The following is a 16,297-nucleotide window of genomic DNA, read 5'->3' on the forward strand; positions in this document are numbered from 1 at the left end:
TCTTGATAATAAGAGCCTGGTGGTCTATGAATGTAGACTGCCAGCCTTCTCTTCTACAAAGAATATGGGAGCCCCAGCAGGAGAAGTAGAGGACCTAATGTATCCATGAACCAGATTATCCTTAATGTATTCCTTCAAGACTTTAAATTCAGGCTCAGAGCAATAAGTGATCCTTAAGTGATGATGTGGAGGCAATGATACATTATTTTTGTCATAAACATCAAGGATGTATGTGTAAGCTTCTGGAAATTTCCCCTTCTCTGGGGTCAAAGTTTCACAGTCCGCAACTGAGAGGCACTGTTGAGCACAATAGTATGACAGACAAGATACTGACCTACGATGCCAATTGATGGTTGGACTATGTTTCCTCAATCACGGAATTCCTATTATGATTGGAAAATGTGAGGAATTAACTACATCAAGAGACAATTGTTCTATATAACCATGTAATAACTCAAAAGTCAGTGCAGAACACTTCTGTGAGACCACATCCGGTGTCATTTGTATTCCTTTTACAGTCTCCATAGGAACAACCTCTTTCTTTGAAACCAGCAAAAGCCTCAATCAATCCATTAAACGTTGATGAATGAAGTTCACCATTGATCCTGAGTCAAGTAAGGAATGGGAGACTGGAGTTTCTTTAACAAATGAATGGAAATGCAAACAGATATAAAAAATGTAATTTCATAAGTCATAGAGATATGATTTATCAAGAGTAGGTTTTTGGAAGTTGTATCCCAACTACCAGTATTCAAGGCGGTTGAACTGCATGTGCAATGTGAATTTCATCCAGCCGTCCCTGCATTAGTGTTAGCTGAGTGTGCAGGGACTCCATTACCTGGATACTCAGTCCAGTGGACTCTATTTTAATGGCTTAATTATTCTGTCACAGAGATTAGGAAGTTGACTCTAGTTGTGTTTGGATTCCTGTGGCTGGAACATGAGTGTTTGTAACAAGCACAATCTGTTTGTAGCAGGGTCCACAGTGTCACATTTGTCAGCAACAGGAATAAGTCTAGTGAAGTTTGAAGTTATGAGCAGGAGGAGAAATGTAAAGTGGTATATTTTCAGAAGAGAAGTTCTGGCGACCATATTATTCATCAAAAATAATTGCTGCATAATCTATATCTGTATCTGTATGGGAGGCAGTCAACTGACCGCGTGTCGGGATCCCGGCGGTCAGGATACCAATGCCGGAATCTCGACACCAGCTGAAATACCGGCGGTCGGAGTTCTGACCGCCAGCTGGTTACCCCTCTTGGGTGGAACAGAAACTCATGGCGACCAAAGGTCACCACTGGGCTCGAAGCATGGTGAGCGCAGCGAGCCCGTGAGGGGACACACTGCGCTTGCCACCAAGATCCTGGCTGTCGGGCTCCCGGCATCAGTTTCCTGACCGCCGGGTTCTCGTACTGATCCCATCTACTGTATATGTGTGATTGCTATAAAAGATGCATGTGCAGGGAACCCATTCTTAAATATTGCCCACACCCAGGAGAGATAGCATGGGGCAAATGGGAGCATATCAAACAAAATGCTCCTTGCACCACACTGCACATTGAAGGGGGATTACAATTGCGTTTTAATTTTTTACAACACTCTCTATTCTTTTTATGTTATGTTGAAAGGATATCAGGGGTCATTCAGACCCTCCCCGATGAATGCGACCGCAATGTGATTGACAATGGCGGGCATTTTCATGATGACGTCGCGTCATTGGGGGGGGGGGGGCAGGACAAATGGGGACGGACCGGGACCATTTTTGGGGCGGCTGCGTGATGTCACACGCAGCAGCTCCATAAAAAAAAATGGCTGCTGACCGCCTGACGCACTGCCAGGAGTCAACCTTAGATCCGATGGATTCGCAAACAGATTGCGAACACATCGGGAGGCGGCCTTACACCTGTTGGACGGCCTTGACCTCTGCTGGACGGCCCCCAGCATGTGCGGAGATGAACACAGATCTGGCTGCCTATGCAGCCAGATCAGGCTTCCGTGTTGCAGGTTCATCATTTCACCCTTTATATTGTGTATTATCGAACATTTTGTCCATAAAGTATATTTTTAAATATTAATGAGCCTTGTGTCATGTCATCTCTTAATGGGAAGCGGCTGAATGAAAGCGATATTGATTTTTATATATATATATTTTTGCATTTCTAGATTACTGGGAAAGATCAAAGTGCAGTGATACACTAGCTACAGTGTATCAGTAATGTTGAAAGGATAATTAAAGGAGGAGCGTCTCTATGTTTTGTAATGCTATTATTCTTCTGTATTATGGGCCTAATTCAGACCGGATCGCTAGCAGGCGATTTTTGCACTGCTGCGATCAAATAGTCGCCGCCTACAGGGGGAGTGTATTTTACCTGTGCAAGTGTGCAAATGCATGGATCCTTTGCACCAACCCATCACTGCGCGGCAATCCACTTTGCGCGGCATACACATGCGCAGTTTAGACCTGATTGCCCGCTGTATGAAAACGCAGCCTAGCGATCAGGTCTGAATTAGCCCCTATGTTACATTGAGCCTAATTCCGAGTTGATCGCAGCTGCAAATTTGTTAGCAGTTGGGCAAAACCATCTGTCTGAAAAAACGCAGCCGTGGTTGGGCGTTCGCTGGGTCCGGATGACATTAAATCCGTACACGAATAGGCTGAAGTGATCGCAAGCGCTGAGTTCAAAGCTACTCTGAAACTGCACAATCTTTTTTTGCAGAGCTCGTCTGCACATGCGTTCGCACTTCTGCTAAGCTAAATTACACTCCCCAGTGGGCGGCGGCATAGCGTTTGCACGGCTGCTAAAAATTACTAGCGAGCGATTAACTCGGAATGACCCTACATGTGCACTGCAGGGGGAGGGGGGGATATATAACATGTGCAGAGAGAGTTAGATTTGGGTGGGGTGTGTTCTAACTGAAATCTAAATTGCAGTGTAAAAATAAAGCAGCCAGTATTTACCCTGCACAGAAACAAAATAACCCACCCAAATCTAACGTTCCCTGCACATGTTATATCTGCCTCCCCTGCAGTGCACATGGGGTCTAATTCAGACCTGATCGCTCGCTAGGGTTTTTTGCAGTGCTGCAAACAGATAGTCGCCGCCCATAGGGGAGTGTATTTTCGCTTTGCAAGTGTGCGAACGCATGTACAAACAGATTTTGTGCAGTCTCTGAGTAGCCCAGGACTTACTCAGCAGCTGCGATCACTTCAACCTGTCCGGGACCAGAATTGACGTCAGACACCCACCCTGCAAACGCTTGGACACGCCTGCGTTTTTCCAACCACTCCCAGAAAACGGTCAGTTGCCACCCACAAATGGCTTCTTTCTGCCAATCTCATTGTAAACGACCGTGCGAATGGATTCTTAAAAAAAAGCAAAAAAAAAAAAGCTGAACGGCGTTCCGCTTTGTACCTGTGCGAAGCGCCTGCGCATTGCAGTGCATACGCATGCGCAGTTCTGACCTGATCGCAGCGCTGCAAAAAAAAATGCTAGTGAGCGATCAGGTCTGAATTACCCCCATGGTTTTGACCAACTAATAACATATTTGCTGCTGCGATCAACTCTGAATTACCCCCATTGTGGGGTCATTCCGAGGTGATCGCTCGCTAGCAACTTTTTGCTGTGCTGCGATCAAATAGTCACCGCCTATGGGGAAGTGTATTTTCGCTTTGCGAACGCTTTTGCAGCCGACGGCACAACACGTTTTTTGCAGTTTCTGAGTAGCTCTGACCTTACTCAGCCGCAGCGATCACTTCATCATGTCCGGTCCCGGAATTGACGTCAGACACCTGCCCTGCAAACGCTTGGACACGCCTGCATTTTTCCAAACACTCCCAGAAAACAGTCAGTTGACACCCAAAACGCCCTCTTTCTGTCAATCACCTTGCGATCGGCTGTGCGAATGGATTCTTCGTTAAATCCATCGCCCAGCACGATCCTTTTTGTACCCATATGACATGCCTGCGCATTGCGATGCATATGCATGTACAGTTTTGCTGAGATTTAACATGATCGCAGCGCTGCAAAATGTTGCTAGCTAGCGATCAACTCGGAATGACCCCCATTGACTCTGTCCTCTGCTCTGTACCAGCAAGTTACTAAGGATGATGTAATGCAAGCAAAAAACTAACTAAAGTCAAAGGCTTATGTCTGGTTTACAGAGTATGTAAGAGAGAGAGTGTATTAAAGTACTTTTTTAATTGCAGGAATAACGATTCAAGAATACAAGCGTGAAGATGACTTACTGGGAGATGTGGAAAATCAGACAGTTGTCGCTGTTGTATTTGATGATCTTTTCAAGTATCACATCCAATACCACATCTATAATATAAGAAGTCCAAATGATTACTTTGCAAGCTCTGGTAAATACCATATATAATTATTCTTACAAAATAAACACCCTGTGATATATTCTATGTGAAGATAATGTGCATCAGTTTTCCCAGGACAATCCTCTATATCAGAGGCGTAACTAGGGTCTTTGGCGCACAAGGCAAAATGACGAATGGCGCAACCCCACCAAAAAAAACAACTTGTGTGCGCTCTGAAAAAGGGGCGTTGTAGGGTGAGTAACAGTGAAAGAGAGACCATGGGCAGAAAGATTGAGATCAATGGCAGAGAGAGAAGGAAACATGGGGGGAGGAGAGCGAGAGAGAGACATGGGGTAGACAGAGAGGGAGACATGGGACAGAGAGCGAGACCAGGGGCAGAGAGAGAGGGAGACACGAGAAAAAGAGCTAGAAATGGAAGAGAGAGAGAGAGAGGGATAGAGAGGCCAGGGACAGAGAGAGAGAGAGACATGGGGGAGAGAGAGAGACCAGGAGCTGAAAGAGAGGGAGAGTTGGCGAGAGGAACCAGAAGCTGGGAGAGGAGGAGACATGGGGGGGAAGAGACAGACCAGGAACTGAGAAAGAGGGAGGCATGGGGGAGAGAGAGAGACTGGGGCAGAGAGAGGGAGACATGGGGAAGAGAGACCAAGGGCAGAGAGAGAGAGAGAGAGAGAGAGAGAGAGAGGGGGAGACATGGGGCAGAGAGATACCAGGGGAAGAGAGAGAGACCAGGGGCATAGAGAGACAGAAAGACATTGTGGAGTGAGAGACCGGGGGCAAAGGGAGAGGGAGACATGGGGCAGAGAGAGAGAGAGACCATGGGAAGAGAGAGAGAGAGAGGGAAACATCCGGGAGAGAGACAGAGAGACCAGCGGCAGAGAGAGACAGAAAGACATTGGGGAGAGAGAGAGGGAGACATGGGGGAAAGAGAGAGGCAGACATGGGTGACAGAGAGAGACAAAGATCAGGGGCAGAGAAAGTAAGACATGGGGAAGAGAGAGAAAAACAGAGAGACCAGGCCAAAGAGGGAGAGAGAGAGAGCGAGAGAGACCATGGGCAGAGAGAGGGGGAGTCATGGGGGAAGAGATAGATACATGGGGGGAAGAGATACAGAGAGACCAGGGGCGGAGAGGGAGACATGGGAGAAAGAGGGATACATGGGGGGAGAGAGAGAGGCCAGGGGCAGAGCGAGAGAGGCCAGGGGAAGAGAGCGAGAGAGCAGGGACAGAGAGCGAGAAAGATAGCGGCAGAGAGAAAGAGATATCAGGGGTAGAGAGAGAAATATTGGGCAGAGAGAGACAGACATGGGCAGAGATAGAGAGAGACATGGGGTAGAGATAGACATGGGAAGAGATAGAGAGAGACATGGGGGAGAAAGAGAGGGGACATGGGGGTCTGGATACACACTAGTCAGCATACAGGCAGCAGCACTCTCAAGGGAAGGGAAACAGTGTGGTGATACAATTGAGACTAAGGGCAGATAGGGTGACAGGGAGAGGTAAATAGGAAGAGACAGAGGGTGACAGCAGAAGGCAGAGGGTGACTGAGAAGGTGACAAGGAGATAGTTGGTGATGGGGACATAGTGGTTGACAGGGAAAAAGTGGGTGACTGGAAAGGCAGAGGGTAACTGAGAAGGTGACAAGGAAATAGTGGGGGATGGGGACATAGTGGTTGGTGACTGGGGAGGGAGGGGTGCAGGGATAAAGTTTGTGACAGGGAGATAGTGGGTGACTGGGGAGGCAGGCTGATACAACATACTTACCACAGCGGTGTGCCACAAGACCATGCCCTCCCCCTCCTGTGAGGCCACACCTCAAATTTTAATATGCAAAATGTTGGGAAGAAACATAGAAGTTGACGAGAGATAAGAGCCACTTGGCCCATTTAGTCTGCCCATGTACATGCACAAACTTACACACTAGGGTTAATTTCTCTGACGTCCTAGTGGATGCTGGGTACTCAGTAAGGACCATGGGGTATAGACGGGCTCTGCAGGAGACTGGGCACTCTAAAGAAAGATTAGGTACTATATCTGGTGTGCACTGGCTCCTCCCTCTATGGCCCTCCTCCAGACCTCAGTTAGTATCTGTGCCCGGCCAGAGCACACTAGGGGCTCTCCTGAGCTTCTAGAAAAAGAAAGTATTTGTTAGGTTTTTTATTTTAAGTGAGATCTGCTGGCAACAGACTCACTGCTTCGTGGGACAGAGGGGAGAGAAGCGAACCTACCTGCTTGCAGCTAGCTTGGGCTTCTTAGGCTACTGGACACCATTAGCTCCAGAGGGATCGAACACAGGCCCAGCCTCGGTCGTCCGGTCCCGGAGCCACGCCGCCGTCCCCCTCGCAGAGCCAGAAGAACGAAGAGAAGTGGAAAAATCGGCGGCAGAAGACTTTTGTCTTCATTAAGGTAGCGCACAGCACTGCAGCTGTGCACCATTGCTCCCTCTGCACACCACACACTCCGGTCACTGATGGGTGCAGGGCGCTGGGGGGGCGCCCTGGGCAGCAATTAGAGTACCTTACCATGGCTAAAAGCACATTATACAGTGTATAACACTGTATATGTGCATAATCCCCCACCATACATTATATGAAAAAAGCGGGAGAAGTCCGCCGAAAAAGGGGTGCCATTTTCTCTTCACAGCTCCGCTGGAAGGACGCTCCCCAGACTCTCCCCTGCAGTCTACATTACAACAAGGGTAAAAAAGAGAGGGGGGGCACATACATTTAGGCGCAAATTGTGTTTATAGCAGCTATTGGGAAAAATCACTCAGTATAGTGTGCATCCCTGTGATATATAGCTCTGTGGTGTGTGCTGGCATACTCTCTGTCTGTCTCCCCTAAGGACTTAGTGGGGTCCTGTCCTCAGTCAGAGCATTCCCTGTGTGTGTGCGGTGTGTCGGTACGGCTGTGTCGAAATGTTTGATGAGGAGGCTTATGTGGAGGCGGAGCAGGTGCCGATAAGTGTGATGTCACCCCTTGCGGGGCCGACACCAGAGTGGGTGGACATGTGGGAGGTATTGCATGACAGTGTCAGTTCCTTGCATAAAAGGTTTGACGACATAACAGCTGTGGGACAGCCGGCTTCTCAGCCAGGGCCTGCCCAGGCGTCTCAAAGGCCATCAGGGGCTCAGAAACGCACGCTACCTCAGATGGCAGACACAGATGTCGACACGGAGTCCGACTCCAGTGTCGACGAGGACGAGACTAATGTACATTCCACTAGGGCCATCCGATGCATGATTACGGCAATGAAAGATGTGTTGCACATTTCTGACATTAACCCAGGTACCACTAAAATGGGTATAATGTTTGGGGAGAAAAAGCAGCCGGTGGTTTTTCCCCCTTCAGATGAGTTGAATGAGGTGTGTGAAGAAGCGTGGGCTTCCCCCGATAAGAAACTAGTGATTTCAAAAAAATAGCTAATGGCGTACCCTTTCCCGCCAGAGGACAGGTTACGGTGGGAGACATCCCCTAGGGTGGATAAGGCACTCACACGCTTGTCAAAAAAGGTGGCACTGCCGTCTCAGGATACGGCCGCCTTAAAGGAGCCTGCAGATAGAAAGCAGAAAGCTATCCTGAAGTCTGTATATACACACTCAGGTACTATATTGAGACTTGCAATTGCGTCAGCTTGGATGTGTAGTGCTGCCGCAGCGTGGTCTGATACCCTGTCAGATAATATTGATACCCTCGACAGGGATACGATTTTGCTAACCAAAGAGCATATTAAAGACGTCGTCTTATATATGAGAGATGCACAGAGGGATATTTGCCGGCTGGCATCTAGAATTAATGCAATGTCCATTTCTGCCAGGAGGGTATTATGGACTCGGCAGTGGACAGGTGATGCTGATTCTAAAAGGCACATGGAGGTTTTGCCTTACAAGGGTGAGGAATTGTTTGGGGATGGTCTCTCGGACCTCGTATCCACAGCAACAGCAGGGAAGTCGACATTTTTACCTCAGGTTTCCTCACAGCCTAAGAAGGCACCGTACTATCAAGTACAGTCCTTTCGGCCCCAGAAAGGCAAGCGGGTCAGAGGCGCTTCCTTTCTGCCCAGAGGCAAGGGAAGAGGGAAAAAGCTGCACCAGGCAGCCAGTTCCCAGGAACAAAAATCCTCCCCTGCTTCCTCTAAGTCCACCGCATGACGCTGGGGCTCCACAGGCAGAGCCGGGTGCAGTGGGGGCGCGTCTCCGGAACTTCAGCGACCAGTGGGTTCGCTCACAGGTGGATCTCTGGGCTCTGCAAGTAGTATCACAGGGATACAAGCTGGATTTCGAGGTGACTCCCCCTCGCCGTTACCTAAAATCAGCGATGCCTGCTGCTCTCGGAGAAAGGGAGGTAGTATTGGCGGCTATTCACAAGCTGTATCTTCAGCAGGTGATAATCAAGGTACCCCTCCTTCAACAGGTACGGGGTTACTATTCCACAATGTTTGTGGTACCGAAACCAGACGGTTCGGTGAGACCCATTCTAAATTTGAAATCCTTGAACATTTATATAAGAAAGTTCAAGTTCAAGATGGAATCGCTCAGGGCGGTTATTGCAAGCCTGGAAGAGGGGGATTTTATGGTGTCATTGGACATCAAGGATGCTTACCTGCATGTCCCCATTTATCCACCCCACCAGGAGTACCTCAGGTTTGTGGTACAGGACTGTCATTACCAATTCCAGACGCTGCCGTTTGGTCTGTCCACGGCACCGCGGGTATTTACCAAGGTAATGGCCGAAATGATGATGCTCCTCCGAAAGAAAGGAGTCATAATTATCCCGTACTTGGACGATCTCCTTATAAAGGCGAGGTCCAAAGAGCAGTTGCTAGTCACAGGAAGTGCTGCATCGGCACGGCTGGATTCTGAATATCCCAAAGTCACAGCTGATTCCTGCACAGCGTCTGCTGTTCTTGGGCATGATTCTGGACACAGAACAGAAGAAGGTGTTTCTCCCAGAAGAGAAAGCCCAGGACTTATCATCTCTGGTCAGGGACCTCCTGAAACCAAAGCATGTCTCAGTGCGTCACTGCACGCGAGTCCTGGGAAAGATGGTAGCTTCTTATGAAGCAATTTCTTTCGGCAGATTCCATGCAAGAATCTTTCAGTGGGATCTGTTGGACAAGTGGTCCAGATCGCATCTCCAGATGCATCGGTTGATCACCCTGTCCCCGAGGGCCAGGGTGTCTCTGCTGTGGTGGCTGCAGAGTGCTCATCTGCTCGAAGGCCGCAGATTCGGCATACAGGACTGGGTTCTGGTGACCACGGATGCAAGCCTCCGAGGTTGGGGGCAGTCACCCAGGGAAGAAAACTTCCAAGGACAATGGTCGAGTCAGGAAACTTCCCTACACATAAATATTCTGGAACTAAGGGCCATTTACAATGCCCCGAGTCAAGCAGAACCCCTGCTTCAAAACCAACCAGTTCCGATTCAGTCAGACAACATCACAGCGGTCGCCCATGTAAACCGCCAGGGCGGCACAAGAAGCAGGGTGGCAATGGCAGAAGCCACAAGGATTCTTCGATGGGCGGAGAATCACGTGATAGCACTGGCAGCAGTGTTCATTCCGGGTGTGGACAACTGGGAAGCAGACTTCCTCAGCAGGCACGACCTCCACCCGGGAGAGTGGGGACTTCATCCAGAAGTTTTCAAGATGATTGTACACCGGTGGGAAAGACCACAGGTGGACATGATGGCGTCCCGCCTAAACAAAAAGCTAAAAAGATATTGCGCCAGGTCAAGGGACCCTCAGGCGATAGCTGTGGACGCTCTGGTGACGCCGTGGGTGTACCAGTCGGTGTATGTGTTCCCTCCTCTTCCTCTCATACCCAAGGTGCTGAGGATAGTAAGAAAGAGAGGAGTAAGGCAATACTCATCATTCCGGATTGGCCAAGAAGATCTTGGTACCCAGAACTACAAGCAATGATCTCAGAGGACCCATGGCCTCTGCCTCTCCGACAGGACCTGCTACAGCAGGGGCCCTGTCTGTTCCAAGACTTACCACGGCTGCGTTTGACGGCATGGCGGTTGAACGCCGGATCCTAGCGGAGAAGGGCATTCCAGATGAAGTCATTCCTACGCTGATAAAGGCTAGGAAGGATGTTACAGCAAAACATTATCATCGCATATGGCGAAAATATGTTGCTTGGTGTGAGGCCAGAAAGGCCCCAACGGAAGAATTCCAGCTGGGTCAATTTCTGCACTTCCTACAAGCAGGAGTGACTATGGGCCTAAAATTGGGTTCCATAAAAGTCCAGATTTCGGCCCTGTCTATTTTCTTTAAAAAAGAGCTGGTTTCGCTGCCTGAAGTTCAGACGTTTGTTAAGGGAGTGCTGCATATTCAGCCCCCTTTTGTGCCTCCAGTGGCACCTTGGGATCTCAACGTGGTGTTGGATTTCCTAAAATCACATTGGTTTGAACCACCGTGGAGTTAAAATATCTCACATGGAAGGTGGTCATGCTGTTGGCCTTGGCGTCGGCCAGGCGGGTGTCAGAGTTAGCGGCTTTGTCGTGTAAAAGCCCATATCTGATTTTCCATATGGACAGGGCAGAACTGAGGACTCGTCCCCAGTTTCTCCCTAAGGTGGTATCAGCGTTTCATTTGAACCAACCTATTGTGGTGCCTGCGGCTACTCGGGACTTGTAGGATTCCAAGTTACTGGACGTAGTCAGGGCCCTGAAAATCTATGTTTCCAGGACGGCTAGAGTCAGAAAGACTGACTCGCTATTTATCCTGCATGCACCCAACAAGTTGGGTGCTCCTGCTTCGAAGCAGACAATTGCTCGCTGGATCTGTAGCACGATTCAACTTGCACATTCCGCGGCTGGACTGCCGCATCCTAAATCTGTGAAAGCCCATTCCACAAGGAAGGTGGGCTCTTCTTGGGCGGCTGCCCGAAGGATCTCGGCTTTACAACTTTGCCGAGCTGCTACTTGGTCGGGTTCAAACACGTTTGCAAAATTTTACAAGTTTGATACCCTGGCTGAGGAGGACCTTGAGTTTGCTCATTCGGTGCTGCAGAGTCATCCGCACTCTCCCGCCCGTTTGGGAGCTTTGGTATAATCCCCATGGTCGTTACGGAGTCCCCAGCATCCACTAGGACGTCAGAGAAAATAAGAATTTACTCACCGGTAATTCTATTTCTCGTAGTCCGTAGTGGATGCTGGGAGCCCGTCCCACGTGTGGACTCTCTGGCAATACATGTATATAGTTATTGCATAACTAAAAGGGTTGTTGTTTGAGCCATCTGTTACTGAGGCTCATTTGTTATTCATACTGTTAACTGGGTTTAGTTATCACAAGTTGTACGGTGTGATTGGTGTGGCTGGTATTAGTCTTACCCTGGATTCCAAATCCTTTCCTAGTAATGTCAGCTCTTCCGGGCACAGTTTCCCTAACTGAGGTCTGGAGGAGGGCCATAGAGGGAGGAGAGAGTGCACACCAGATTTTGGGGTACATTTACTAAGCAGTGATAAGAGCGGAGAAGTGAGGCGGTGGAGAAATTTCCCCATCAACCAATCAGCAGCTCTGTATCATTTTATAGTATGCAAGTTCTAGATGTTACTTCAGTGCTGATTGGTTGCCATGGGCACTTCTCCACTGGCTCACTTCTCTGCTCTTATCACGGCTTAGTAAATGTACCCCATAGTACCTAATCTTTCTTTAGAGTGCCCAGTCTCCTGCGGAGCCCGTCTATTCCCCATGGTCCTTACGGAGTACTCAGCATCCACTACGGACTACGAGAAATAGAATTACCGGTGAGTAAATTCTTATTTTTTGTCAGTTTTTTAGGCCAATTAACCTATCAGTATATTTTTTGAGTGTGGGAGGAAACGGGAGCACCCGTATAACCCGCACAAGCATGGTAATATATACAAACTCCACAAAGTTAGAGCCATGATGGGAATTGTACCCAGGACCTCAGTGCTGTGAGGCAGTAATCCTAACCATTACACCATCGTACCATCGTGCATATATAGGTGTCAGCGTGTGTATGCCAGGTTATGCATGAGTGTCATTGTATGTCGAGGTGTCAGCATGTGTATGATGGTGTATGCATAGGTGTCAGTGTGCATATAGGTGTCAGCGTGTGTATGTTAGTGTATGCATAGGTGTCAGCGTGTGTATGTTAGTGTATGTACAGGTGTCAGCTTGTGTATGTCGGTGTATGTACAGGTGTCAGCGTGTGTATGTCGGTGTATGTACAGGTGTCAGCGTGTGTATGGTAGTGTATGAATAGGGGTCAGCATGTGTATGTCGGTGTATGTACAGGTGTCAGCGTGTGTATGTCGGTGTATGTACAGGTGTCAGCGTGTGTATGTCGGTGTATGTACAGGTGTCAGCATGTGTATGTCGGTGTATGTACAGGTGTCAGCATGTGTATGTTGGTGTATATACAGGTGTCAGCGTGTGTATATCGGACGGTATATATATAGGTGTCAGCGTGTGGATGTCTGTGTATATTTAGATGACCCCCCCCCCAGGCAGTGCCTCAGGGCCAGGGCCCTCTCCAGATGTCGGGCGACCCCCACTTTGGTCAGCCTGAACCAGGCCTCAAAGAAGTGGGGCTCATTCCTCAGCAGCAGGCCACCATGTAACCGGAACTGAGGCAGGCCAGGGACTGGAGAGAGCACCGCTGCACCCCGGAAGATCACCACGTCCAGCAGCCTGTGAGTCCAGGCAGCTACGGAACTGCATCTGGAAAAGACCTGGGAGGTCGAGTGCCCTGTGCCACATGCAGCGCCGCACACCCCACTTCAGCCGAGAGGTCCGCACCCCGCACATCCTCCAGCACACCAGCAGCTGCCAAGAGCGCCAGGGCCCACAGCAGCAACATGAGGGAACACAGCAATGCAGAGCGATGTTAGATCTTCATCTCTGTTCCAGGGCACCACCAAATAGGGTCAGTCCAGCTGAAGTTCAAGACTTCAGCTATGTTCTGCATTTTTAGTGCCGACGCTCAGTGACTGGGAGCGGGATCATCCAGCGGCTGGGGATACAGTATAAAAACAAAACACTTCGGTAGATACGTTGCACTAGGTGTGCCTCCTCTGCTGAGTCTGCAATGTCGCCCAGGGCACGTGCCCTGCTCGCACCCCCCTAGTTACACCACTGCTCTAAATCCTCATATATTTAACTCACAATGCTTGTTTTGCCATTATTATCCAGAAACAGATCAAAGCAACAATTCAGACATCATACAATAGTCAAAATAAGCAGTTGCTCAGACACAATGCCATACAGAGGTAGAACTGTCATTTGGTGCACTAAGCGCCTTGCACCATGGCCCCTGGGGACTAAGGGGCCAACTGCTGTCCAGATCAGCAATGAGTTTTCCCCATGACCATTTTGAGCAAAGTCAGACGACTGGATCAGTGAAGGGAGCTGGGTGGCCCCCCTGCCTGAGGAACCTGCTCCTTACCTCAAGTTGGCAGGCTGACTTTGTGTGTGTTCAGCCACATCAGTTTGCTTCCTGATTCGGACTGATAGGGGAGTCCTGCTGCCTGTTAATGCTGATGATCGCAGGTGCATACTGCCTCAAATTCATAGAGCTGTGAATTCTTCCTGAATCACTGCTGTCTGTGAATTAAAGGCAGGTCATGGCTGGAGTAATTGCCGCTGTCAGAGCCTGTTTGACCGATTGTCGAACTAGGGAAGGCACAAGGGGTGGGTCCCCTTCTCACAGACCGGGCAGTGGCCACTGCGTTCACACTGATGGAAATGATGTGTGTGCAGGTGTTGCTATTGTAGATGACTCAAACTACAAACATCCCAGTTGCTTAGCCAGTGGTTTTGGCTTATTGATAAATAAGCAAGTACAGCCATAATCACTGTTACATGCAGTAGCGCACGCAGGGGTAGGGGGTTCTGAGTACCTGGAAACCCCCCCTGATGAGCCAAATGTGTTATTACTGGGAAGGAGACAGCATTGTCTCCATCTCAGCTAAAGTCGCAATTGTGACCGCCAACTGACGGGTGAGGGGATGGGGGTTGTGTTGCTGAGGCAGTTGGTGTACTTGTTAATTGTTCCCCCCCCCCCTTCATTTGCATATATTTGTACTGTACATGGTGTGTATGTATGTACTATGTATGATATATATATATATGTGTGTGTATTTATATATGTGTCATATATATATATATATATATATACAGGGCCGGCTCCGGGGTTTTGAGCGCCCCGGGCAGGCGATGGGGGCGTGGCTTCATACAGGGGGCGTTGTCACTTACGCCCCCTGTACAGTAGTAGCGCCGATGAAAGATGTGCGGTGCGCGATGACGTCATCGCGCACCCCACATCAAAGGTCCTCTCCACGAAGGGGAACTAGACGCTTCGTGTCTAGTTCCCTTCGTGGAGAGGACCTTTGCTGTGCAGTGCGCGATGACGTCATCGCGCACCGCACAGTAAACGTCCTCCCGACGAAGGGAAACTAGACGCTACGCGTCTAGTTACCTTCGCGGTGGGGGACAGCGGGGGACAGCGGCGGCGGGCAGCGGGGGGCGCACGGCACATCAGCAGCGGATCTTGCCGTGGTGCGGCGCCCTCCGGATGGCGCCGGCGCCCTCCGGAAGGCGGCGCCCCAGGCAAAAGTCCTGCTTGCCCGTGGCAAGATCCGCTCCTGTATATATATATATATACATATACGGGATCGGTATGATATCCCGCCAATCATAATACCGACGGACTATATACCGACACCCATTGACCGATGGTCGATATCCCGACAAGGTCTAAATACCGACACGGACTAAATACCGACATGTGAAATACCGACAAGGTCTAAATACCGACAGGTAAAATGCCGACAGGTCGAAATACCGACACAAGTTTTTCATGATTTTTTCATGTTTTTTTGTGTGTATGTCGACATAAATCAACATGGACACCATATAAAGTGTACCGCGTCCCCTCGCATGGCTCGCTGCGCTCGCCATGCTTCGGGCACGGTGCCTCGCTGCGCTCGGCACACTATTATATTCCCCCTCCAGGTCCACTGGGACGGTAAAGTATGAACAAGTCGGTTTTAATGAAAAAAATCATGAAAAACTTGTGTCGGTATTTCGACCTGTCGGCATTTTACATGTCGGTATTTAGACCTTGTCGGTATTTCACATGTCGGTATTTAGTCCATGTTGGTATTTAGACCTTGTCGGGATATCGACCATCGGTCAATGGGTGTCGGTATATAGTCCGTCGGTATTATGATTGGAGGTAAAGTGACTGCATCCCACATATATATGTGTGCGTGTGTATTTATATATGTGTCTGCTAGATATATATATATATATATGGGTCTGGGACTGAGGGTCGACAGCACAAAGGTCGAAGCCAATTGGTTGACACACCTTATGTCGACATGGACAAAAGGTCGACAGGGACAAGATCGACATGAAAAAAGGTCGACATGAGTTTTTAATGTTTTTTTGGTGCCGTTTTCTTCGTAGAGTGACCGGGAACCCCAATTAGTGCACCGCGTCCCCTTGCATGGTGCCTTCGCTCTGCTTCCGCTTCGCTTGGCACACTTTACCATTCCAATCGTAGTCCACGTGGATCGTTAAGTATGAAAAGGTTCAAAAAAAGAAAAAAAATCGTGAAAAACTCATGTCAACCTTTTTCCATGTCGACCTTGTTCCTGTCGACCTAAGGCGTGTCGACCAATTGGCGTCGACCTAAAGTGTATCGACCTTTGTGCTGTTGACCTGGAGTCCGGATACCATCTATATCTATATATATATATATATATATATATATATACAGGTACACCACCGATTTTCCGGCAACCGATGATCCGGAACCTCTTTTAATCCAGACAATTTTGATTTGTCCGGATTAAAGGGGGTTAGGGACATCCTTTAATCCGGAACATTTTCTGCGCATGGGTGTAACACGCAATACGCGCAAGTGTCAGTGGGTACAGCTTCCACGGACACTGCAGGTGACACAGCAAGGATCAGTGAGGCTGTTATGGCGTCC

The 16,297-nt window shown here is 49.1% G+C and overlaps 1 protein-coding gene across 2 annotated transcripts in view; it reads left to right on the plus strand.

Moving 5' to 3' along the window:
• LOC135056124 (ABC-type organic anion transporter ABCA8-like) overlaps positions 1–16,297 on the plus strand; it is a 380,977-nt gene that overhangs the window by 53,234 nt on the left and 311,446 nt on the right. For both annotated transcript variants that reach the window (XM_063960911.1, XM_063960912.1), the window contains exon 4: positions 4,208–4,363. In XM_063960911.1, the coding sequence (XP_063816981.1) occupies positions 4,208–4,363 (156 nt within the window). The remainder of the gene's footprint in view (positions 1–4,207; positions 4,364–16,297) is intronic.

Source organism: Pseudophryne corroboree, chromosome 3 (assembly GCF_028390025.1).
Source record: "Pseudophryne corroboree isolate aPseCor3 chromosome 3, aPseCor3.hap2, whole genome shotgun sequence".
In the NCBI taxonomy this organism is placed as follows: domain Eukaryota; kingdom Metazoa; phylum Chordata; class Amphibia; order Anura; family Myobatrachidae; genus Pseudophryne; species Pseudophryne corroboree.